Source organism: Rhodamnia argentea, chromosome 8 (assembly GCF_020921035.1).
Source record: "Rhodamnia argentea isolate NSW1041297 chromosome 8, ASM2092103v1, whole genome shotgun sequence".
NCBI lineage: Eukaryota > Viridiplantae > Streptophyta > Magnoliopsida > Myrtales > Myrtaceae > Rhodamnia > Rhodamnia argentea.
Genome location: NC_063157.1, coordinates 21,655,166 through 21,679,747, shown reverse-complemented (window position 1 = coordinate 21,679,747; position 24,582 = coordinate 21,655,166). Strand labels below are relative to the sequence as shown.

Sequence of the window (24,582 nt, the reverse complement as noted above, 5' to 3'; positions counted from 1 at the left end):
AGCATAAGTAAGATGAAAAAGTCTTGACACTGATCTCCATAACTGCGGCTGCTATTGGTTTTTAGCACATAGAAAACATAATTTTTTGTCCCTTTTAGACCCCACCCACCCACTTTAAATTCTTCTTCTTCCGGCTCCTCTAATTTTGATTTGTGATATCGAGAATTCTCTTTCTTGCCAACTAAAAAAACGAACACAGTATGTAAACCACAAAACAAAAACTAGAGGCAACAGTCAAAATCATATGTCAGATCGAAAGACTTAAAAACAGAAAGTAATCGAGACGATTCAATGTTCGTGGACCATAAAGTCTTCTCATTAGTCTAACTCTTGAAACCGAACCGGTTGCACAATGTCAACCTTTCTTGGTTTAATTAGGATTACTGCTTTTCTCGAACCATTACATCATTCCAAGTACCATTAGCGTTATTATTGTGATAGGCATCATGTTTTGTGCCTTGGACATGGCGGAAAAAGATGAGCACTTCTTAAATTCGAAGGTGAAAATAATGTCTGACTCTCATAGAATAAAGTCGGAAAACAGTCGAATTTGCACTTCCATTCTCTCCTCTGATGATCGTTCACATCGGCGGAATTGATCCATACTGTAAGAGCTTCGCGTATCATCCTTATTGTATTGTACATATCACTAATGAATATGCAACTGGATACAACGCATCGATAATGAGTCGTTATGACGCTGGAAAGCGCGCCCGACGTGGACGCTCCATCGTCATAAACAGTCGATTTGTGGTTGGCTGATATCAATAGTAACGAATTAACTCGTCCTTCCCGCAACGAAGAGGAGATCAAGAATGAATATCCCGTCTGATGCAAGCGAAAAGAGCCTCAACTGTTGAGAGCAAAACGTGGGGACTCGTCCAGCTTCTGACAAGCCCCGTCGAGGGTGCATACTTGGATGATGAATTTGAGACTCGTGACGCTCAGCTGCACAACATGGTCAGACACATAGAAGGACCTTACTTGCGCTGCCCCGAGGTATTTCCGCGCACCCTTTGACATGAGCTCGTCTTGGCCTGTACCTTCCATTTTGATTATTTCCTCTACATACACATTATAACTGAAGTATGGAGAATTACCGTCTCTCCATTCCCATGTAATCTTGAGACTGACGGTCTTCGAACCATGAGAATCAGAGGCCCACTTGATATCTCGACCCTCAACTAGCCACGAGCTAGAGGGTGGAAGGAACGAGTTCCGCTCCTCAGTCTTGATAGTAATGTGACCGAGAACTGCATAAAACTCCACTGATCGGTCACCTGATCCAGATGTCGTACTCAGTGGCCTGTAGCATAAAGCGCGGATTCCTTTCAAGGTGTAGCCGTCCATCGATATGCTACTCTCCAGTATGACCCATTCCGGGGAGCTCTCCAGCTTCGTAACCCGACGTGGCATAATCACTTCACTGAATCTACGGACAAACTGATTCATCGTATCTAGAGCGTTTCCGTGGGATGCGAGAAGTACAGTGTTCCTCTCATTCTTTTCCGAGGAAAATTCCAGGGAAAGGCCCACAAGGGAACTGCCCTCCGATTTTACCTGTGAAAGCAGAAACAATTGTAACATGAAGAGGACCTTGCTCATAATTTTAGCTGCTTCAGGCACTAAAAGATCCGAGTGGTCTTTGCATTTCAGCTACAATCACTACCAACATCACAATGTTATCTGGACCTCCTTTGGGGGATGAAAGCTGCAAAACTTCTTCGAGCACTAGAGTTTCGACGAGAGGGATGGCTTACCGAGTAAGTGAAGTACATCGGTGAATTTCCTAAAGGAAGGTCTGCCTCAAAAAGCCTGGCTGTGAAATAAGCATTGCCTTTGAGAGTTCCTTTAAACGTGATATTCCCTCCTCCGCTGAAGGACGCTTCCTTAAGACTTAACATTTGCACAATTTGTTCGATTAAAGGTCCCTCTTAATACATAATATACTGAAATTCTAGCTATAGTAAGACCGCAGACCTGATAGCGACAGATGAGCAAGAAAGGGAAACAGAAGAAAGATCTTTAATTATTCTTTTAGAGATCAGCTCTCTTTGTATTTGTCCAATCACTTCTTTCAAGGTCTCATGATCCTCTTATATTATTCTACAGATGTCTGCTTTCTGCAACATAATGCTCTGGGACGACAAAGCAATAACTATTGTGTGAAACAGAAGTTACTACAAAAATTTAGAAAAAGAAAAGTAATGAGAAAGAAGAAAGATACATGGAATGTTCAAAAGCTTGCATACATGCGGATTTCGAGTTATTTTCACATGTCCAGATCTCATCCTCGATTTCAGCCCGGACATCATAACAATTCAATACCCAGACCCCCTTTTGCCTGATATTCACCTATTTTGATCAATAAATGAAGCCTTAACTGCTTATGTAAACTAGTGGTTTCCTATACAAAGAGCAACTCACAAAGTTAACAACCCCCTAACTGCAAGTGCATATTTGTCATTTGACCTACCCTTGCATTCAAAGCAATTGACCATGCAGAAATTATTGGCACACATTTGTTAAGACCATTAAAACTTACTTCACACTGACAACAATGGGATTGTCGGTACCATCTCCATGGAACTCAAGGAAAGGCTGCCAAATATCAATCACATAAATGAACATGAGAAGGAAGAAAGGACAAGTTTAATTCAGTAAATTGTGGCCTAAGGACTCAACTCAAATAAGCATATTTATTCAATGACCTACAGTGGAAAGAGTAGAATCGATATCAAGTTCAGACTCAGATTATTAGCAATTGACTAGTTCCAAATTTTCTGGTTGTCACCAAGTTCTTCAGATCGAGCTTACGTTTTATTTTTTTTGGGTCAAATCGATCAAGCTTACGTTAATGTGTAGAAACATACATCATATCTTACAAGTTGAATTAAAAAACTTCACAGCTATTTTCTAATTCATCTCCTGACTCCAAGACAATAATACGAGATTGCTCTGGCATGCATTAGTCAAGCCATTAAGACAGATGCATCAGTCAATGCTGAGAGCTTGTATCAAGCATGGACATTCCAATTCCAAAGGAGTTATGTCCTACAATTTTCATGAGGTCATCAAGCTTTGACCAAACTTCTGTGGACCTCTAAGGCAACTGTGCAAAAGAGATTTTCTTGCTACTTTTCATGTGATGTAACTGGTTTAGGCATTTTAGCCTAGTGGGCACAACACCATGTTACACTGATTCCACAATGCCATAAAAAGGACAATTGAACTAAACCAATCTTCTTATGGTGACCAAGGGTAGTAGAATCCAGAAAGAATATCAGGATCCAGATATTTCAGCTCACTGAATATATATCATACTTGTGATATTACAGTCTCCAAATATTCAGAATATATTGAGTTTTTGCTCTTAGAATCGAACACAAAGGGCATCGTCAATGGAGTTGCTTATTGCTGCCCTAATCGAATCTTGGGATCACTTCTAATACCAATTAGTAGCTGATTAGCACACCAATTAAAGCACCCAGAACTTCTAAGTAATCTAAGATCTCGCTTTTCTCCATTAGATAAGGGCAGAACTATTTTTAGTTTCACATGAAAGAAAACTCATATACGTTAAAACTTCTCCTGAGATCATAGGAGTACCTGAAAACTTTGGCAAGATATGTTACACCAAGATGCCTCAGATATCTGATTTCCATCAACAGAATAATGATAGCCACGACCCTGCATCACCAAAAAGTAAAGAAAACTTTTTTAGAAAAATAAGTCAGCTATGAAACCCAGGATCCTGCTGGATGCTGGTATGTTGTATCAACAAGTATGCCTCAACTTTGATTAGACTAGAAGGAAACTGAAATCACATGACAGCATCTTTTCCAGAACCCACAATAATCCAATGACTTGCAATGATCCGAGGTTGAAGAAAGAGCAGAAAAAAAGCACCCTTATCAATTACTAACGTTGGAGAAATGTAGCTAGATCTCACAGAGTGTTCTAGATGACATTGCAGAACGAGATTTGCATAATAGTAACAAGATAATGTATAAACTAGATATAAGTCAAATGCAGTCAGAACCTGATCAAAATTGGAGTGAAATGGTAGTGATTTTGGATATCTTTGCAGTACTCCCCATGAGTTTTCAACAAGACTCCACCAACTGCCAATTGCAAAGTATGACAAAGAAACGGAAAGCAAAGATAATGAAACTTGCTGTATACATGAAAAGTCCAACCTATGATTAGAAGCTTCTAATCTATGATGTAGCCACATTTACTCATATAAACTGGGAGAGAACTTAGCATCTAAAGGTGTAATTGACAAACTGATGCAATTTGAGCTCGATGCAAGTTTATGAGGGCATAGAAGGAAATTACGAAGAAGAAAGCATACTGATTTTGAGCAGTCTCAAAATTAGGTGGCTGCTTAGTCTCATAGACCCATCCTGGAGCAAATATAGCTGCTGAAACTTCGTCCTTCTTCAGCACATCTAGTGCAACACTTGCCTATAAAGCAAACGAGCCCTAAGTAGTCAGATGCTTCCACAGCCAATGGTTACAAGACATGCAAAGAGATTAAATCTGAAAAACTTAAATCTAATACATCAAATTGTATTGTATAAATCAGAATATGATCTAACTTTTATTTGAATGACAAGCTCATACTGTTGCTCCACTATTTAGAATGCATCTGGTCTTTAGAGGTCGAGCTCATAAAAGACAAGAAAATGCCCATGAGATAACTGAAGAATCAAGGACTAAAAGAATCAAAACGGCTTTAACAAGACTAAGGTCCCCGACATTCCACAAGTATAAGTTCAAGTCTTGTAAGCTGAGCGTCATAAACATTTTTAATTTACCGTATTCATGAGTTAGCAGTGACAATGCAGTAGGGGACAGAAAAGGAAGTGGAAGATGCTATAGAATTCTTTGTCAGCATTATGTATTCCATTTGAATACCATGATGACACTCGTCGTTTTCTTCTGTTCAAAGATTACCTACTTAATACGGTCCACAGTTTCTCTTATAGCATTACTCGATCTCCTTTGGTCCTTCTGAACTGCTTGATCTGTTCATTCATCCTTCCAGAAATCATGAGGCCAGGAGGCCCTAAAATTTTATAGCTCGTTTTCGCTACACAGACCAGTTCCTTCTCCATGATCAGATCAAAAATCAGATTAAAGGGAACCTTACAATTTTCAGAGGAGATCAATTATTTAAAGCTTAGAATCCAACAGAAAATGTTAAAAGTGTAGAATATGTGCATGGGGTGCAACATATATTTGACTATCTTCCGCCTTCTAAACTAGAGAACTGTAAGCATCGCAAAAGCTATGGCACAAGGAGGAAAAAAATGTTTATGGAGAGACTGATATATTACAGACCTTCCATTGTCCGCCACCGTAAGTGTTCCTTCCAAATACATCAATGCCCATGTAAACATCATACTTCCTATCACCTGCAACAGCAGCTGAAAGCCTCGGATAGTTTTCCTGCATAATGCATATGAGAGTTTAAAAAAAAAAAAAACCGAAAACAAAGCATAGTCCCTAATTAAAAGAAAGGGATTAGGTGTACCCGCCATGTGTAATTTACGAAAATGCCATCGCAAAGATCAAAGAAAGGTTTATTGTAGTTGTTCAATTGATCTTGCCACTTAAGATGGCCATGGATGGTTACACTGTCGTACCTGCATAAAAACAATAAATATAACTAACAAAAAAGGACTATAAGGTAAGCCAAAAAGGGATTTCCATAACCGACCAAATAACTAAAGACCCAGGCACCGAGGAGTGCATTGTCTGGGTCAAATGGCTGACAAATTCGAGCATAATGGGGATTTGTTCCAATTTCAGGTCGACCTCCATGTTGATCTGTAAACAAAGGTCACTTAGTCAGCTTCGAAGAGGAAAGGCCATTCTTGGCCCTCGACCATAAATAAGAAGCTACAATGACACTCATTTATCCCTCGCTTTCTCATTGACATGATATGATATCTCTTAAAAGGTATATTTCCCTAAAAGATATCTAAAGACAAGTCCCGTCCGAGTAGCAGAATACCTGGCAGAATATTTGGGAGAAAGCGGTGATTATCGTTCTAATGTCAGTTATACTGCTCCGATCTCCTCAAAGCTGAAACTCCACACACACACACACACACACACACACACACACACCCTCAGTGCAGATTAAAGCCAAGATTGTGTGCTCCCAAAGTGAGATTTCACGATTCTATCAAATTCACATGCATTTACCTTATAGATTTGCTGAATGCTATGGCACTATCATCTAACCTTCAATATAGGAGACTAAAGTACATAAACTGGCAAAGAAAGACGTGTTTGGTCCCAGACATATCATTCTATGGGCAACATACCAGCCATCCATCAAAGCCCAATGCAGCAGCAAGTTGTGCCAAGCGCTCAGCATACATCCGAGCAGAATCCTTTGTTGAAAGCAGCTTGTTGCAAGCAAGTCGTCCCTCTTCCCATTCAGCAATGAACGTCCCCAAAACCTAATGCCATTGGCAGAATTTGTAGTTAAATTACCACCACCTTACTCAACACATACAATGTAAGAAAGTACATACACTTGTCGAAAACATCATGAGCAGGTTTCCCACTTACCTAGTTCTTTACCCACATCAAGCTAATGTCAAGGCAAGAAAAGGAAAATATCCATCAACACAAGTGTAGTCTTGAATAGATTGTTGTGACGGTGGCAATAACTAGGATAGCACAACCAACATTAGCCAAAGCCTCCTCATGTAAAAAGGAAAACCAAGTGCCATGGGATTCATCAATGGAAGAGCCTAGATATAAAAGCACTAGACTAAGAAGGGGCAGAGTCTTCCTATTCACACTAGTCACAAAATGAAGAAATTAACAGTGGAAGTTAGCTGGATTGGATATCCACTCATCTACTACTGCGAAGCTTTGTGGAAATCTCTTAAAAATTTCCCCTTTATGGGCCTCATACAACAAAGCACCAAGAAGCACAAATTGGTCCGACCCTTTGCAAATCGCCATCATTCATTACCCAAACTTACCACAGACACTGAAACAGGCAGCTCTTTACAACCTCATCACATAGACTTTTTTTGGGACCCCCACCAGAAAGAAAGGTTAATCCATCGAAAGGGAAAATCAAAACCATGTTCTCAACATCAGCAATTCACGAAGTATTATTACCCGAACGCCATGTCTGTGAGCAGCATTAGTCCAACAAGGAGGAGGCAGAGTGACGAGATTATGAGAGAAGTAGACGAAGACGTCCATGAGGTACCAATGCCATATTGCATAAGCCTCTGCGTTGTCCCCACCTTGCACCCACTTATCATCCAGATACCCACCTTGCATATCATGGCAAACCAGGATCCTCGGCCTGTTGGGCAAATCACCTTGCTTTGTCTGGAGAGAAACAGTAGCCCTGTTATATAGGTAGTGAAAAGATTCGAAGTAGGAGCGGGATTCCAGCTCTTCAAGGGTCTTGATTGGGTAGGATATGGGGGTCGACGGCGAGACCGGGTTGAAAGGATCAGGGTCCTGTCGAGGGGACAGTGGCTCTTCTTGTTCTTCGTGGTTCTTGAGGTTTTCTGACATGATGAGAGAGAAAGCGAAGATCTTGATCCTTTGGACGATGGTGGAGAGGAAGTTGAGCAATAAATGAAGAGGGAACATGGGAAATTGATAAGCGAGTGGTGTGCCTTCACTGCCTTGTCGTCTTTGGATGCTCTTGCTCTGTGTTGCTTTCACAGTTTCTTGACTTTGGTGAAATGGGTCGTTGGATATTTTTAAGGATCGACTTAGAAGGCTGTTTGCTGGGGACAAAGACTTGACTTCACCATTCGCAAGTCACGCAAGGTATCGTGGCTTTGTCCCTTTACGGTGCGAATCCACCTCTGCTTCTCCCCTAAAAATTTTTGTTCCCCACCTCGAATTTCTGGTTTTTCCATCATTTACAGCCTTAACTTCTACGAAACCTTTCAATTAGAATAGGTTTTGCTTGGTCGTTTCATTTTCTGGATTACACAGAATCTGAGAATTGAGATATTTTCTGCCATAGTTGTTGAATCATTAATTAAAGTGGGGTGAGCTTATATGCTCTTAACAGTTCAGCCTTAGTCACATGCCATTCGCACGACAATGGCATAATAGAAATACTTAACCAGTAAGAATGTGAAGTATCCTAAATAACTGGGGCTTTGTCTGGGAGGTCTAGGCGAGCAAAATGAGAGTACAAAATACCCAAAAAAGAAGACTTGAAAATTTCCTTTCCTCTCTCTTCTCGCAGAAATTCTAAAATGTCTAGTAAAAGACCGCGTCAAAAGTCGGCGCAATACAAAGTCATGCGCTATTGTCGGCAATTTTCCATTGCAATGGAGGGGATTCATCGACGAAATATCTCACAATTCAGCCGTCGACGTAATACATTCTGTTTCAGTTCGAAAATTTTAAACCTCTGCTTACTTTGGGAGCTGAAACGTACAACGATACGATCTAACGAATGAATTTATCGCAGTAATTGTAACGGTGAGAGAAAAGGGTCAGGACACGATTCTTTCCTTAGGACATGGCGCTTTTCTTCCATAACATGAAGCGATGCTAACAAAGTGACAAGACAACTTTAGCTAAACGGAGAAGGGACCACCTGGGTCATGCTAGATATGCTGCTCTCCCCCCAGTACTACTAGCGATGCCCATTATTACATTATTGTTATCAGGTTGATCACACCAACAAATACCACCAAAAAAGCTACAAGTGCACGTCATATGAACGTTGATCATCACGCGAAGCATCCAGAAAAGATCAAATTTCCATAGCAATCACAAAATTCAATACAGAAGCACCAAAAGGGAAAAAAGTATGAACGCTGTGTCAATCAAATCAGCTGGGAATCACATTCGGAAGAAGAGGAATCATGTGCTTCTTGAACAATTTGCCCCTCAAACAGGGTAGTTGCTGTTGTCACGTTATCAGTAAGAGCTTCCTTTGGGAATTTGATCAGTGAAAAGTGAAGAAATTGCTTTCAGATGAAGTCAAGAACATGTGCAGGAGATGGAAAAAATTCGTTGCCGACAGTGTTCTTTTCAGGTGTGGTGGATGTTCTACCTCACATTCCAATCTCACATTTCAACGAACTAAAGAAAATTTAGGGACTAGCTTCCACTTTTCTAGGCTTCTAAGAGTCAAACTGAGGTGCATTTTCTTGCTTATTGACCTCTGAGCATGTACTTGTTATACAAAAATTCTACTGTCTTGTTTGTTGTCTGTTGAAGGGGAATTGAAAGACAAGGTTGAAGTGTCATTGCATATTCACGATTGTTACGATGCATGCGTGAGTGATCCCAAATTGAAGAATCGATGTGGTGTAGAGCAGTTAATATATCTTAGTTGGCACAGCCCGTATCTCATAGGCTTAAGCTTTTGAGTAAATGTAAGTCTAATCGAATATATTAACAGGCTCGGACGTGGACACCCTCCTGGCGATCGCAAATGTATCGAACCTCTCAACAATGATGCTAAATACTCATTACTAGATGAAAATCATTGATAACTTCTCTTTCAAAGAAGATATGCAAATGCAACCATACCCGATAGTTGACTCATTGGATTAAGCTTTTGATTATCGGATCCAATCTAATATCCCAATTAAGATATACACTTCATATCTGCGCTACGTTGGAAATTTTTTTTTTTTTCATTATAGCTTGCCTCCACAGGTCATGCTGATTTATATTCATGTCTGCAACATGAACGATCCATAGTGGTCTTCCTCCAGATGTTAGGATATAAACATGGTGATTTATAATTTCTTTTTCTCAAACAGGGTTAATTAGGATTTTAGTCCTCTAAATTTCGGCGTTTGTGTAATTTGGGCATCTAGTCTTTTATGTTTTCAATCACGTTCTCTAAACTCCTTGATTTGTGCAATTTGGTCCTCTAAGTTTTATTTTGCACAATCAAGTCCTCTAGCTTTCTTCATTTGTGTAAATGAATCCTTTGGTCGCTTGCTATTTTAAACCGTCAGATTAATTAAGGACGCGGCATTCTTATTATGGAAAAAAAAAAAAACGTCACACGATGCTAAGGTGGTGTCAAATGAGTGCCAAATTAGCGGAAAACAGAGGCCCTAATTTGATAAAATTAGGTACAACGAGTAAAGAAAGCCCTCGATTACACAAGTCAAGAACGTCGAAGGACTCGAATAAATTAAGAAAAACTAAGAGGGCTGTTTGTACAAATCCAAATTGATAAACAGTTTGATTGCATAAAATAAATTTCAATGACAGAAATTGCACATGCATTGAAATTCGCCGCAACTGTCAAAAATCGATTTAATAATGGTGGAGATAAGAGTATGTTAAGTAACATCATGATCCCCAGTTAAGACCCGTCTTTTCTGTTGGCAGCCTCGTGGGATTCATTAATAAATTGGCCACGTTACTCATTTCATAATTCCAACTTGTCTGCACAGGTGGACAGTCCCCCTGACAAAAATGATATATAAGGAGCTGATTAGTGATTATGAATGTTTAACCATGGATATCTAATTATTGATGCTACTGCTAAAATGTGACGTTTTATGTTTAGTCTTTTGCCATTCACTTACCAGTGGATTTAAGAACTTACCATTGAAAGTAGTGATACCAATGAATGCACGCTTTTAGTCCGTTAGCTATCAACTTCTTTAAAATTTTGCCACTTAGTTGATGGACGCACCGGAAAATTTTTAAACGCTTCATTTACTTGATAAGTTGTTAATTAAATGATGGAGCTCATTCATAAATTTTAGGGCATATGATTAGGGGTAAGCGGCTCTAGGTTCTTTACAAGTTCCACCTAGAACTTAGAAGTGGAACCTATCCGTCAGAATAGGTTCCTTATTTTTTGAAACTCGGAACCTGCCCATCATACTCTGGAACCTGGAATCTACCTTTTCACAGGTTCTAAGGTCGGTTTTAGGACATCCGAAAACATGCTAATTTATTTTCTTTTATTTTCTTTTTTCATTTTTAGATAAGCGAAATCAGAGTAAACGCTATAACCGCTAAGAGAAAGTAGAGGTAAACGGTTTTAGGTTACGTACATGTTATATTTAGAACCCTTACTAATCCGCTAGAACAAGTTTATCATTTTTTGGAACCAGGAACCTAAAAATTTATTTGGCTTCAGATTGTACACTTATCATCGAACGCCATAAAATATTATAGGATCGTGCGAAAATATATACCAAGAAAAACACAAAAATTTATTTTAGGATCTAGAGTCCAGGTTCCAAGTTCTAGGTAGTGGAACCTAGAATTTACCCATTGGAACAGATTTCTCAATTTTTGGAACCCGAAACCTACTCTACATACCTTGGAACTTAGAACCGTCTTGGCTCCCACAGATTTCAGTTTTAGGTTCTCGGTTCAACTTTGGAACCTTGCTCACCCCTACACATGATAATCTGCTATTGGATGCGAATATTGTATAATCATTATATGAGAGGTAACTAACTCATCGACAGGTCCAATTTTCGTAACTAAAAGCACTTGGTAACATACGACAAGACACTAGATTTGAGAGTGATCAAATCATTTTTTTTTTGTTAGTAAGCTACAGTTGGTTTATTGGAAAATAAAAAATCTCTAGTCAATTTTAATTACTATGGAAATTGAAGATTTACTAACTCTACTTAAAACTTACCGTCACGCATCTTCATTTGGTTCTTAGCAAACGGACAGGAGACTCGTGCGAGACTATAGGCTTACCTCCTAATTGCTGCGAAAATTATTTAAAAAATCCTAAATATATTATACAGTAATCAATTCAATCTTAAACCTTTTAATTGTATTAATTTAGTCATATAATCTTTTGACAATTGTCAATATAGTCCTTCAGACCTATTTTAGTCGGAAATCGCTGACGTGGATATTGACCGCCCTACATGGTACGATCGACGCTGATGTGGATGATATTTGCATTTTTTTTTCCAAATTTTGTGTCTTTTGTGTTTTTTTTCTTTCCTTTTTCTTTTTCCCTCCACATTCGCTAGGCCTTTGTGATGACTGGTGAAGTTCACAGGTGACCCTTGATGGCCACGAAAAAAAAAAAGAAAGAATAAAAACTCAAAAAAATTAAAAATTTTGTTAAAATTATTCGCGTTAGCGTTGGATGTATCATGTTAACGGCCGACATTCACATCAGCTATTTTTCCATTAAAAATTGGCCAGAAGGACTATTAGCAAATTGTCAAAAGGTCTAACACTAAATTTGTCAAAAATTATATTGGTAATCGTACAATAAATTTATGACTTTTTTATATAACTTTTCTCCTAATTGCCTCATAGCTGATAAGCTTAATGAGTAAAATTCCCTCGGGTCGACAACTCTCACATCAATTCAATTCAATGTACTACTCTCTTTGAGTAGGCGCAGAAAATGAAACCAACCACCTTTTCCCGTAATATAAAATTTGTTTGTCTTGCTAATTTTATTTCCTCCACCTCATTCGCCAGTACATACTATTGCTGTGTTTATTCAAACACACACGTCACATGTTATTACAACTCACCATGAAACTAACTTGCAATAAACTCTCTCTCCCTCTCTGTCAATTGTAAGCAGAGAGAGAGAGAGAGAGAGAGAGAGAGAGAGAGAGGACAAGAATGAAGCCACTGATCACAGCATCATCTTCTTCACCTTCTTCTCTTCTGAGAAAAGCTCCTCTTCCCCCATATCTCTTCCCCTCGCTGGCCTTCATTCTGTTCGTCGCAGTTCTCTACGGCGAGAACTTGTGCATGTTCGGCCAACAACTCCAACCGACCCGACCACTATCGAGAGCTGGTGAGTTTTCATACCCTTTGGTTGACCTAATTCAACCTCTCCATCGTCTCTGTCACTTTGTCACACGTCACTCTTATCTTAGCCATAGAACAGAGAAAGATAGTAGACTTCTTTCCCAGAACAAAACACTTGTTCCAGGGTCATCTCAATGCTGGCGGCGTGTTTTTGTGGCTCGGGGCATGGGGTTCCCATCGTTAAACCGTCCCGGCTAAGCATGAGAATTTTCGAGTTTTCTTCAATGAGTCCGCTTATGTAGCATATTTTCATTCATCTTACTTTATCCTGCGTTCCTCAATTACACATGCCTATGTATTTTTTCTCAATATTGCTCTTGCTTGTGGGATTCACTCCTACTTCACGTTAATACTTGTCCACCGGACGGTTTAAGCTTTTGCGAGAAGCTTTCGGCAAACTATTCATGACTTCTTTCCTCTTATGCCATTTAAATAGAGAAGGAGTGTAATGAGGCGTTGCCCTTCGCGATCGGGAAGGAGGAAGAAGGTTGCGACATATTCGGAGGAAGGTGGGTGAGGGACGAATCGACTCGGCCGCATTACTTGGAGTCGCAGTGTCCGTACATTCAGCCCCAGTTGACTTGCCAAGCTCATGGAAGGCCGGATAAGGAGTATCAGCTCTGGAGATGGCAGCCTCATGGTTGCTCTCTTCCCAGGTAACTTTAAATACTTTTGTCACACCAATACATTATACATTGCATAAGGCTGTCGAAGTTTCTTGTCAGTCTCTCTTGGAGAAAGATACATTTTTATCTAAGTTAATCATTAATTCATAAACAACTATCTATGATTGAGTCAGTTGTGACGTGTGCGCATTATAGCTAATTACCTAATTTTCCATGCAGATGTATAATTGGTTTACATTATTTGGCCATTGGATCTTATTTAGTCGTTAAATTGTTGTTCTGACCTCAGAAAGGAGGGTTATGCATGCCAAGTTGGCCACATTGCACGTCTAGGCATGATTTGTTACATATGTTTCTTGAGAACTTTTAAATTGGATGCCAAGATCTGTTTACGTGGGTCAAAGTCCTTTATAACACTAACTTGGCCTGAACATGCAAAAGGGTCTCATCCAGACCACATCACCAAATTCAATTTTTTAGTCTAAACGATTGAGAAGGATCATATCCATGCATGTGCATTTGACCTAGCTGCATCGATAATATTTTAAAAAACGAATACTATCTCTTGCATATGCAAGTTTCACCATTTGACAGGAGGAATCTAATGTCTATCCAAATTTCATCCTGTAAGATTGGAGCTTCAACTTCAAGCGAGTTATCCATGTTAAATTGTTACTTTTTCAATTGGAGAAGATGACTGGAAAAAGAGAGGAGAAAATGGCACAAATAGTCCATGAATTTTTAGTTTGTTCAATGTGGTCTCTGGACTTTTGGTACGTATTCAATTTAGTCCCTGAACTATATGCAAATATTCAAAATTTCCTCCGAACTTGAATTAATGGAATGACGATATTGAACATTTAATATAGTTCATAGATTAAATTGTATATGTTCCAAAAGTCCAATGACTACATTGAACAAATTAAAAGTTCAGAGGACCACATTGGGCTAAAGTTCGGAGACCAAATTGTACAACTTTAAAAGTTTTGGTACATGTTCAGTTTAGTCCATGAGTTATATGAAAATGTTCAATATTATCCCTAAACTTTAATTAATGAAATGATAACATTGAACATTTCATATAGTCCAGGGACTAAATTTAACATGTATAAAAAATCCAAGGATCACATCGGACGGATTAAAAGCTTAGGGATCATAGTGTACAACTTTAAAGTTTCGGGTACGTGTTCGGTTTAGTACATGAACTATATGCAAATGTTCAATATAGTCCATGAACTTGAATTAATGAAAGGACAATATTGAACATTTCATATAGTTCACGGATTAAATTGAACTTGTACCTAAAGTTCAAGGACCACATTGAACAAATTAAACATTCAGAGATCACATTGAATATCGGATCAAAGTTTGGTGGCCGTTTGTGTCATTATCCCTTTCAATTGAATCTTTAACATGACCTCATGGCCACTGATCTTATGATAGAATGGAATTTTCATGGTGCAGCTTTAACGCCACACTAATGCTCGAGACACTGAGAGGGAAGAGGATGATGTTTATTGGAGATTCATTAAACAGGGGACAATTCGTGTCAATGGTGTGTCTTCTCCAAACAGTCATTCCTGAAGGTGCCAAATCAATGGAAACTTTTGGTTCACTCACCGTTTTCACTGCCAAGGTAAGAAGCGACGCCCTCCCTGTCCTGCCACACAGGTTGATTAACGATGGAAATTGGAGCGGTTTAGTGCTGAGAACTTACTTAAGATGGAATCAGTAGACTACAGTGAGGAATTACTTTTAAATTGAAGGCTGTCGATCGCGATATGGTGTACGCAAAACAGTCGATCGAACTTTCCGAAGTGATCTTGGGATGCTTCAATCTCAAGTATGTGATGGTAAATTTTCATCTTAAACATAGATAAGCACTTCGGCAATAAGACCTGCTGATCCATTCAGGTCTATATTTTGGTAAAAAGAAGGAATTCAAGTGATATTGATGCATAAAGCGTTTGCTCAATCCCCTTTTCATTTCGCTTATATGTGTAGGACTATAATGCGACGATTGAGTTCTATTGGGCGCCATTTCTTCTCGAGTCGAATTCAGATAATGCGATAGTGCACCGAGTATCGGATAGGATGGTGCGAAAGGGTTCGATCAACAAGCATGGGAAGCACTGGAGAGGAGTCGATATAATAGTGTTCAATACCTACCTATGGTGGATGACTGGAATGAAGATGAAAGTCTTGTAATTTCCCTTTCTTTTGCATCAAAATCTTTCATTTGTTTCTGCTGCTTTCGACATGTCTCTATACATAAAAGTGATGTAATTGGTGTGGTTTTTTTTTTTCTTTTGTGCCCTCATTTTTGTAGGAGAGGTTCATTTGATGATGAGGTGAAAGATTTTGTGGAGCTGCCGACTGAGGATGCTTATAGAATGGCGATGAAAAGCATGGTGAGATGGGCTCAAAAGAACATGGACCCCAAGAAAACGAGGGTCTTCTTTGTTACCATGTCACCTTTGCATACAAAGTGAGTTCTATTTCCCCCTATGTGTCTCCGTTAATTCTTTCAAAATTGACTAGAATATACCTTATCCCAAGGACTACTAGATTCCTCTACTTTTGAAAGTCCCACGTTCAGGGCTATTATCCTTGCGTCCCTATTTAAAAATAAAAATAAAAATCCAATTTTTTAAATAAAAAATCCCCAAAATTGTAAATTCCCACCCGCCCAAAATACTCAGAATAAAAAGAACTAAATCATTTTTTTTTTGCCAGAAAAACTAAATCATATTAAACGTAAGCAAGATGCTAAAATGAGTTTGCTTACAAATATATCATCGTTGGGTGAAAAATGCAGTGGGTATTTGTACTTTCTCTTAATTGTTTCAATTTCAGTACAATTATATTAGGAGTCTCAAAACTTGTCATTGTCACCTATGTAGCACCGGCACGACACGCGATACGCAACACAATACAATACGACACGACGCAATAGGCCTACACGTTATTTCTCAAAAATTAGAGAATTCCGGCACATTAGGACACGTATACTAAATGTATATTTTCATATATTATCATGTATATATAAAAAAATCAGCGGTGAGTTTCTTCTTCTTCTTCTTCTTCTATTAGGAATTCATAATTTGATTTTTTTTGGATTGGTTGAGTATATTAATTTTAGGGTGGCTGGACATATAACTTAAGTACATGTATTTTTGATGAATTTATATTTTGATCCATAATTTATTGAAAATGCTCAAAATTGACCCGTGTGTATCGTAATGGTGTGTCGGGATGCTAGACTTGTATGTTACTGGCTTATCTAGAGTGCTGACCACGTGTCAATTGCATATCGAAAAGTGTCGGATACGACATGGATGCCTCCAGAGAGTGTCGGTGCTACATTGATTGTCACTATAATGCGCTTGAATCCTAACATTTAGGTGAGATGCATTTAAGTCATAAAAGTTGTCACGGTTGTCCACCTTAGTTTACTTTTGTTAGGTTTCTGTAAACAGAAAAAATAAATAGCATTCTTTTTTTTCATTAAACCCATGAAGGGTTGAAAAAAGTCACATGGCATTTTCTAGCCACTTAAATATGGAAGGATTCAAGTTCATCAAAATTGTGAGTTTTAAGACTTAAAATACACGAGATTAAAGTTTGAGGATTCAAGTTTATCGTCGTGACAAGTTTTGGGTCTTGCTCTATGTCCAATTGATTTTCTGTCCACATTTTCATGACTCTGCACATTCTATCCCGCACATGCCCATTGGATCTGCGAAACCGAAGTGATAATTAAAACCATAATTTCCCTTAAGTCGTCGTATAAACATATGATTTCGCGAAACGACATGTACTAATCGTAGGAGCATCGAGTGGGGCGGGGCACCAGGCGGCAACTGCTACAACGAGACAACGATGATCGAGGATCCAAACTACTGGGGGCCGGATTGCTCGAAAAGCATCATGCGGGTGATCGGAGAAGTACTCGGCAAGACCGAAGTCCCCGTCACGCTCCTCAACATCACCCAGCTCTCGAGCTACCGGAAAGACGCGCACACCTCCATCCACAAGAAGCAGTGGCATCCTCCCACCCCCGAGCAGCTGGCCAACCCAGTGAGCTATGCCGATTGCGTGCATTGGTGCTTGCCCGGCCTTCAAGACACTTGGAACGAGCTTCTCTTCACAAAGCTCTTTCATCCTTGATGATGCCAAGTACTAGAAAACGAGGAGTGAAATGGGTTTTCATGTATAGTTCGAGTTTTGGGGAGATTTGATGTGAAGTATATAAGTTCCTTTTTTTTTTTTTTTTGGGGGGGAGGTGTTTCCCATGTTAGTTTTGGAAAAAATTCGATTTAATGTTGGCTTACCTAAGACTTAGGTCTGAATTGCATGTTCCTTAAACTCATATTAGTACATGCAATTGGATATTAGAGGCTGGAGGTATTGCTTGTTTAGGTTGGACCTCATTTCTTCCGGGAACTTCTTCCCTGGATCCGGGTTTATCGAGCCAAGTGAATCATAACTATTAATTTTATGAGTCTCACGTGAGCCCAACAAGATTAACTGAATCTTGGGAATCCAATTCCATGCTCGAAATTTCTCATTTTCTTTTTATTCAAATTTTTTCTATTTCAAGAGGAAAATGCATTACACACTTATATTATTCCTATAAATGGGCATCCCCTCCTTTTCATCGCCCCAGATCTGGAGGCTCCGGTCACGGCAACTGTGTCCTTTTGACTCTGCACCAAATATATCCAAGCACGTTCGTCCAATGGATACTTGTGGGGCTTAAATAATCAGTCCTTCACCCTTGTGCAGAGGGGCAAATTTACCATCATTTACAAGAGTTCCAATTATTTTACGAAAAATGAATGACTTGTCAGATTTTTTTTTTTAATTATAGAAAATGATCACTTATGGCATATTTATGGATTGAGGCCCGTACATAATTGAACATCATCGCTCATCATAGCGAGCCCGACCAAAATGGAATCACCTATTTGAGACCACCCTAACAACACATTTTGATCGGATTGGTCCCGTTGGGAAAATTACCAAAAAAGTCCTAAACCTATTGCATTTGTGCCAATTTAGTCCTAAACCTTTCAATTGTGCCAATTCAGTCCTAAACTTTTTGACAACTTACCAATTTAATCATAAACCTTTTAATTATGTCAATCTAGTCCTAAATCTTTTGAAATTTCGCCAATTTAGTCCTAAATATATTATTTGAGTAATTTGTCGAAAGGACTAAATTGATAATTCGTGAAAAAGGTTTAGAACTAGTTTGACAAATCATTAAAAGTTTTATGACCAAATTTGTATAATTGAAAAGTTTAGGACTGAATTTGTAAATTGTCGAAAGATTTAGGACTGAATTGGCATAATTGAAAATTTTGGGACTGAATTGGCATAAATGCAATAGGTTTATGATTTTTTTAGTAATTTTCCCATCCCCGTTCAACATCCGAAACATTGGATGACAGATAAGGATGCTTATATTTCTCTCATAGCTTAATGGATCTGACTGAGCGTCGTCTGTTGCCTCTTTTTTATTTCTTGGTAACCGTTGGCAATATATATTACTATTTAATTCCATGACATTAGATAATTGATTGGGGTACGCATGTTATAAATATTTTATGACCCCGGACAGTAGAGAATAATATATTAACACCAAGGACCAACAAATGAGAGATTTTAACCTAGATTAGGATGCTATATATTGTAAGGTTTGTTGTTCATTACATAGCATTCTAGCTAATGGTAACCTTTCCAATGGCCACGAGGTGGATGTCCAATTTTTGCTTTGCTAGATTACAATGACCACATCGTAAATCTTCGCGAAAGCGATTCTGCTAATTTAAACACTTTGATATGCATTTGTGGTTGAGCACCATGATAACCCAACGACCCAGAAGATTATGCAAATCAAAGAGAAATAAAAATCAGCCTGAACCTCGAGCCCCATCACTAGAACTCGTCAATCATGAAGGTGCAACCACTCATTAGCAAAACAAACGAGGCACCATAAAAAAATATTTAAAAGAGCTTCTAATGATTCTGTGAATCAATTAAAGATTTAAAAGAGCTTCTAATGATTCCATGCATCAATTGAAGATTCAAGGGGGCATTACTAATGTCGACATCAATGAATTCTAAACTATGATTTTGGGTGATACTTCGCTATTGAGCTTACTTATATATACGTGGCTTGAGATCTGAACATTGACCAACGGGAATACGACCATTGGAGTGAGGAAGCAAGTCAAGGGGGGCCAACCAATTTTAATGCTGAAACATCACCAAATGCTTTGGTCTTTCTTCACCTAAAACCTCCAGAAAGAAGATTGAATTAAATAGAAACCCTAACTTGTCCCTAAGACTTTCATCTTTAATCAAAACCCCGCACGTTTGTATTTTACGTATTTGCAATATAAAGTGACGATAATGATGTCCAATCTTTCACGGCGACCTTGCCTTAGCAGCCAAGCGACATCATAGTTTCCCTTTTGGATCGAGAGTCAGTACCACATTCTTCTTCTTCACGCCCTCCTCTTTTTGATGGCACCTATTCATTCCACTTCACCTGAAATCTACTTAACTCTTTAATAATATAATATAAGCTATGGAATAAAAGTAGGCTAATCATTGAATGAGAGTAGACCTGTCAAAATGAGTCATAAACCCATTTCTTAACTCATATATAATGGCTCGAGTTGTAAATGGGTCACAAAATGGGTGTAAGCTTCGTATGAGTGTTAAATGAGTCATAAATGGGTTTACAACTTACTTAGATCTAACCCACATCTATGACACTCTCGTGATTCTCTATTGCCTTCACTCGATCTCACGCTCACTCACTTTGTATTCTCGCATCAGTTTGAGTATAAGTCTTTCTAAATTAGATTAAATATGGAAGTGTTTTAGGCATAGGGTCGGGTCGTGTCCGAGTCACTAGATTTGTATTGCAATAAACAGGTCATAGACGAGTGAAATGAGTCTATTTGGGTCGAACTGTTTATGACTTGACCCACCAATTTGACGGGTCTATAAGAAAGTATAGTTAAGTGGAAAGATTTCTTCTAGCGAGAAAATGTGAACTTGATGTTGAGATTTACTTAACCTCTTCATCATAACTCTTGATAACTAAAAACACCTCTGACCCTAGTTCAATTCCCAAATAATCAACCTAGAGATTTAGCTCTATCCACGCCTGGTCAACACTCCCCTTGGACACTATCTCATGAATTTCCAGGGCAGACATTGCTCGTATCATTCCAATACTCGTTCAAGAACGCCAAGTCATAAACCTGTGACAGCTCATCCTCCATAGCTCTATTTGAACAGAAGCTTTCCTCACACAAGTCTGAGAGAGACACGACCAAGATAATGAAGCCACTCATCGCGATATCTCCATCTTCTTCTCCTTCTGTTCTGAGAAAATCACGCCTCTCCCCGTACATCTTCACGTTATTAGCCTTCACCCTCTTCGTCGCGGTCCTTTATGGCGAAGACTTCATGTGCATGTTCGACCGAGAGCTCCAGCTCAGCTCCGTCTCGACCTGGCTTCTGTCCACCACCGGTGAGTTCACACATTTGCTGACCGAATTCGACTACTCCATCACCTTCGTCAATATATTGATTCCCGTAGTTGCGAAAATCAAAAGGTTCGTTAGAATTTGAGTATAGCTGGAATACAAAACCTCGTTTGCCATCGGCCGCGTTCATTTCAATCGCCGAAGATTCGGTTGTCGAATCATATTGACTATAACCGTGGCATTGTTAGGAACTCTATTTGCAGCATGTGATGTCTCGGGGCCATCGGATTACAACTTTTAGATGCCGGGGTTAACATACATCTCGCATTAACCGTCATTTTAAATTCAAAAAGTTGTTCACCAAATTGTATTGGCAACTTTTTTTGTTTCTCCCCCTAACTAGAGAGGAAGAGTGGTGAGGCGGGTTCATTGCCATTCGCCATTGGGACCCTGGAGGAAGGTTGCGACATATTCAGAGGGAGGTGGGTGAGGGATGAGTCGACTCGGCCGCATTACGAAGAATCGGACTGTCCGTACATCCAGCCTCAGCTGACTTGCCAAGCACAGGGAAGGCCTGATAAGAAGTATCAGTTCTGGAGATGGCAACCTCACGGCTGTAATCTTCCCAGGTAGACTCCATTACTCAAGAGATACGTGCCTAAAAAGTTCATGACTTTGCTTTGTTCTACTCTGCCTATGTATACTTCTCTAAAAGGAAAGATGTGAGGAGTGGTCTCTCACGAAATCGACCATTTCCCTTCACTTAACATATCTAGATTCCAGTTTCTTCTTGCCTTTCACATACTTTCCACTTTCCTTGTTGTTTGAATTTTTCTGATAATCATCTAGATATGGCGAGAAAATTTTGCAAAAATTCCACTTACCATATTTTGAGAATCATCGAACATGCGTACGTAGCATCGAACATGCGTGCGTAGCGCGATGAAGTTATTGTTTTTAATTAATTTGCGCATTCGACCCGAGAGAACATTGGCGATCTGCAGGCTGAGCACATCGCACGTCTAGGCATCTCTTGTTTTATATTTTCCTTACGATATTTGCACTTTTTGCTTTTTTTGTTTCGATCTGTTTGTGGGGGTCAAAGTCCTCGCTTACAAGGAAAGGAAGTCTTGACTTTTTTGAGGCCTTGACTTTTTCTTTTTTGGGAAGCCTTGGCCCTGGAGTTTTCCTGCATAAACTCGATCGATTGCAGTCCGGGCCAAGGTCTTACTCATTGATTGCACGTGTCTAGTGGTGCACTACATCATGCGACGATTGAGATCACTCGATTCATGAATAGAATTCTTCAGTATCATCTTATAATTCCCCTGATCAAATTTCATGACTTTGTCACCCAAAAAAAAAAAAAAAAAAATTGCAGCTTTAATGCTACACTAATGCTCGAGACACTGAGAGGGAAGAGGATGATGTTCGTCGGAGATTCGCTAAATAGGGGACAGTTTGTGTCCATGGTTTGTCTTCTCCAATCAGCCATCCCCGAAGGCGCCAAATCAATGGAAACGTTCGGTTCGCTCACTGTTTTCACTGCCAAGGTGAGAAACCGGTTTGGCCAATTTCCAGTATAAAATCACTAATGTTCTCGCATTATGCATATTCTTATTTGCGACATAGTTTCCGCTACCGGTTCTAGGATTACAATGCGACGATCGAGTTCTACTGGGCGCCATTTCTTTTGGAGTCGAATTCGGACGACGCGATAGTTCACAGGATATCCGATCGGATCGTGAGAAAAGGGTCGATCAACAAGCATGGGAAGCACTGGAAAGGAACCGATATAATGGTGTTCAATACCTACCTATGGTGGATGACCGGTTTGAAGATGAAAGTCTTGTAATTTCTCTACCATCTACTGGCTAGCGCGTCTCTGACTTTGCTTTTTATTATTCTAACTTTACTTGTGACCCCAATCAAATTGAAATGGGATAGCTAATTGCGGTTTTACTTTTTACTTTTTCTGTAGGAAAGGTTCATTCGATGATGAGGCGAAGGATGTGGTGGAGCTTTCAACAGAGGACGCTTACAGAATGGGAATGAAGAGCATGTTGAGATGGGCTCAAAGGAACATGGACCCGAGCAAGACCCGGGTCTTCTTTGTTAGCATGTCACCTACGCATGGAAAGTGAGTACTAATTCCCTATCTTCGTCAATTTCATTTAGCTAATCTGAGTTTTGATTCACTATAAATGCGAACTTCGTACGATGGATCTGTTAAACAAGGCCTAGATGATGATTGCTGGAAACACCGTGGCATGGTATGCAGGAGCATCGACTGGGGCGGGGAACCGGGCGGCAACTGCTACAACGAGACGGCGATGATCGAAGACCCAAACTACTGGGGCTCGGATTGCCGGAAGAGCGTGATGCGGGTGATCGGGGAGGTGTTCGGCAAGACCAAAGTCCCCATCACACTCCTCAACATCACCCAGCTCTCGAGCTATCGCAAAGATGCGCACACCTCCATCTACAAGAAGCAGTGGAGTAAGCTCACGGCCGAGCAACTGGCCAACCCGGCAAGCTACGCCGACTGCGTGCATTGGTGCTTGCCCGGCCTTCAGGATACTTGGAATGAGCTTCTCTTCACAAAGCTCTTTTATCCTTGATTGATGATCATGTGAGAGTGCCTAGAAAAATGGGGGGTTTTGTCATCAAATGAACATGACCTCCTTCCTTCCTCCTCTTCTTTCAGGAAACACTATAGACCAAAGGAATGCAAGGGCTGGCAATTGGCTTTCATGTATAGTAATTTCGAATTTTTTTAAAAAGTATTGAATTTATTTTTAAGATATGGTAGGTTCCAAAAGAAGTTTTTAATTTTTTAATTTTTATGGGTACTATTAGTTTTTTGAGAATGGGCCTTGCTCGGCCTCATAGACCAAAACATGAGGTCCAATCTAATGTGCTTTTGTTGCACGTACCTTTTGGTCCATCCCACCGTTCAATTGGGTGATTGAAGTCGACTTTGCTAAGAGATTGCAAGTCGGTCACTTCCTTCTCATGCTACCAATTGAAAATTTCGAATGCTAGAGATTGCTAAGAGATAGATGTTTCTACGGGTCACGTATATACTAGCACGGAAATCGCGAGTCCAAACTTTTATTTAAATCATCACGATGTTATTGAAAGAATTTCCAATACAAGCATATTGTTAGAGATTACATATATCATCCTGTTTTTGGAAATATGGTCACGTAGGATTGTGCGGCTAGATCTACATAAGTTAACACCTCGAGGCATGTAGATATATTCTAAGTAACTCTTCAAGTGGTCGAATTTGTATATTTGTGTATACAACACTATGCAGGTAAATGAAGTTCTCACTTACATGATAAATTACAGAAACATTCACCATGTCTAAGATAATATAAATAGATTATCCTTCCGATATATGGATGGTGCAAAATCCTAACAGTTAAAGCGACATGATCTAGGGTTTCCTCCTTTCCCTAAGAAGGCCAACGCGGAAGTTGTCCTTGAGTGAGAGAGGAACCTCTCTCTCTCTCTCTCTCTCTCTCTCTCTCTCTCTCTCTCTCACACACAGCTTCCCTTTTATGGGCTCGAATAAATTTCTGCAACTGGTTTTGAGTGAACGTGGAGATCGGTTTGGCTATTTGTCC

The 24,582-nt window shown here is 39.5% G+C and overlaps 3 protein-coding genes and 1 long non-coding RNA gene across 4 annotated transcripts; 2 read left to right on the top strand and 2 right to left on the bottom strand.

The window, feature by feature from the left end:
* Positions 1-497: 497 nt before the first annotated feature.
* On the bottom strand, positions 498-14,711 carry LOC125316101. Its single transcript, XR_007199422.1, has 3 exons — positions 14,702-14,711; positions 9,125-9,127; positions 498-725 (listed from the first exon to the last, which is right to left on the bottom strand). It is a non-coding gene; the product is annotated as an uncharacterized LOC125316101 (long non-coding RNA).
* Positions 562-7,725, bottom strand: LOC115748129 (cytosolic endo-beta-N-acetylglucosaminidase 1). The gene is made up of 12 exons (XM_030684549.2): positions 7,710-7,725; positions 7,156-7,649; positions 6,342-6,479; positions 5,729-5,838; positions 5,543-5,654; positions 5,350-5,457; positions 4,358-4,470; positions 4,043-4,124; positions 3,610-3,690; positions 2,546-2,601; positions 1,761-1,896; positions 562-1,560 (listed from the first exon to the last, which is right to left on the bottom strand). The coding sequence occupies exons 2-12, from the start codon at positions 7,642-7,644 to the stop codon at positions 850-852; spliced, it is 2,136 nt and encodes a 711-aa protein (XP_030540409.1). The 5' UTR covers positions 7,645-7,649; positions 7,710-7,725; the 3' UTR covers positions 562-849.
* On the top strand, positions 12,613-17,686 carry LOC115748093 (protein trichome birefringence-like 33). Its single transcript, XM_030684495.2, has 6 exons — positions 12,613-12,796; positions 13,247-13,466; positions 14,901-15,072; positions 15,441-15,640; positions 15,766-15,924; positions 17,267-17,686. Exons 1-6 carry the CDS (start codon positions 12,619-12,621, stop codon positions 17,604-17,606), a joined length of 1,269 nt encoding a protein of 422 aa, XP_030540355.2. The 5' UTR covers positions 12,613-12,618; the 3' UTR covers positions 17,607-17,686.
* A 2,993-nt stretch (positions 17,687-20,679) lies between these two features.
* On the top strand, positions 20,680-23,964 carry LOC115748154 (protein trichome birefringence-like 33). The gene is made up of 6 exons (XM_030684595.2): positions 20,680-20,991; positions 21,351-21,576; positions 22,329-22,500; positions 22,599-22,798; positions 22,929-23,087; positions 23,229-23,964. The coding sequence occupies exons 1-6, from the start codon at positions 20,799-20,801 to the stop codon at positions 23,566-23,568; spliced, it is 1,290 nt and encodes a 429-aa protein (XP_030540455.1). The 5' UTR covers positions 20,680-20,798; the 3' UTR covers positions 23,569-23,964.
* Positions 23,965-24,582: the final 618 nt, after the last annotated feature.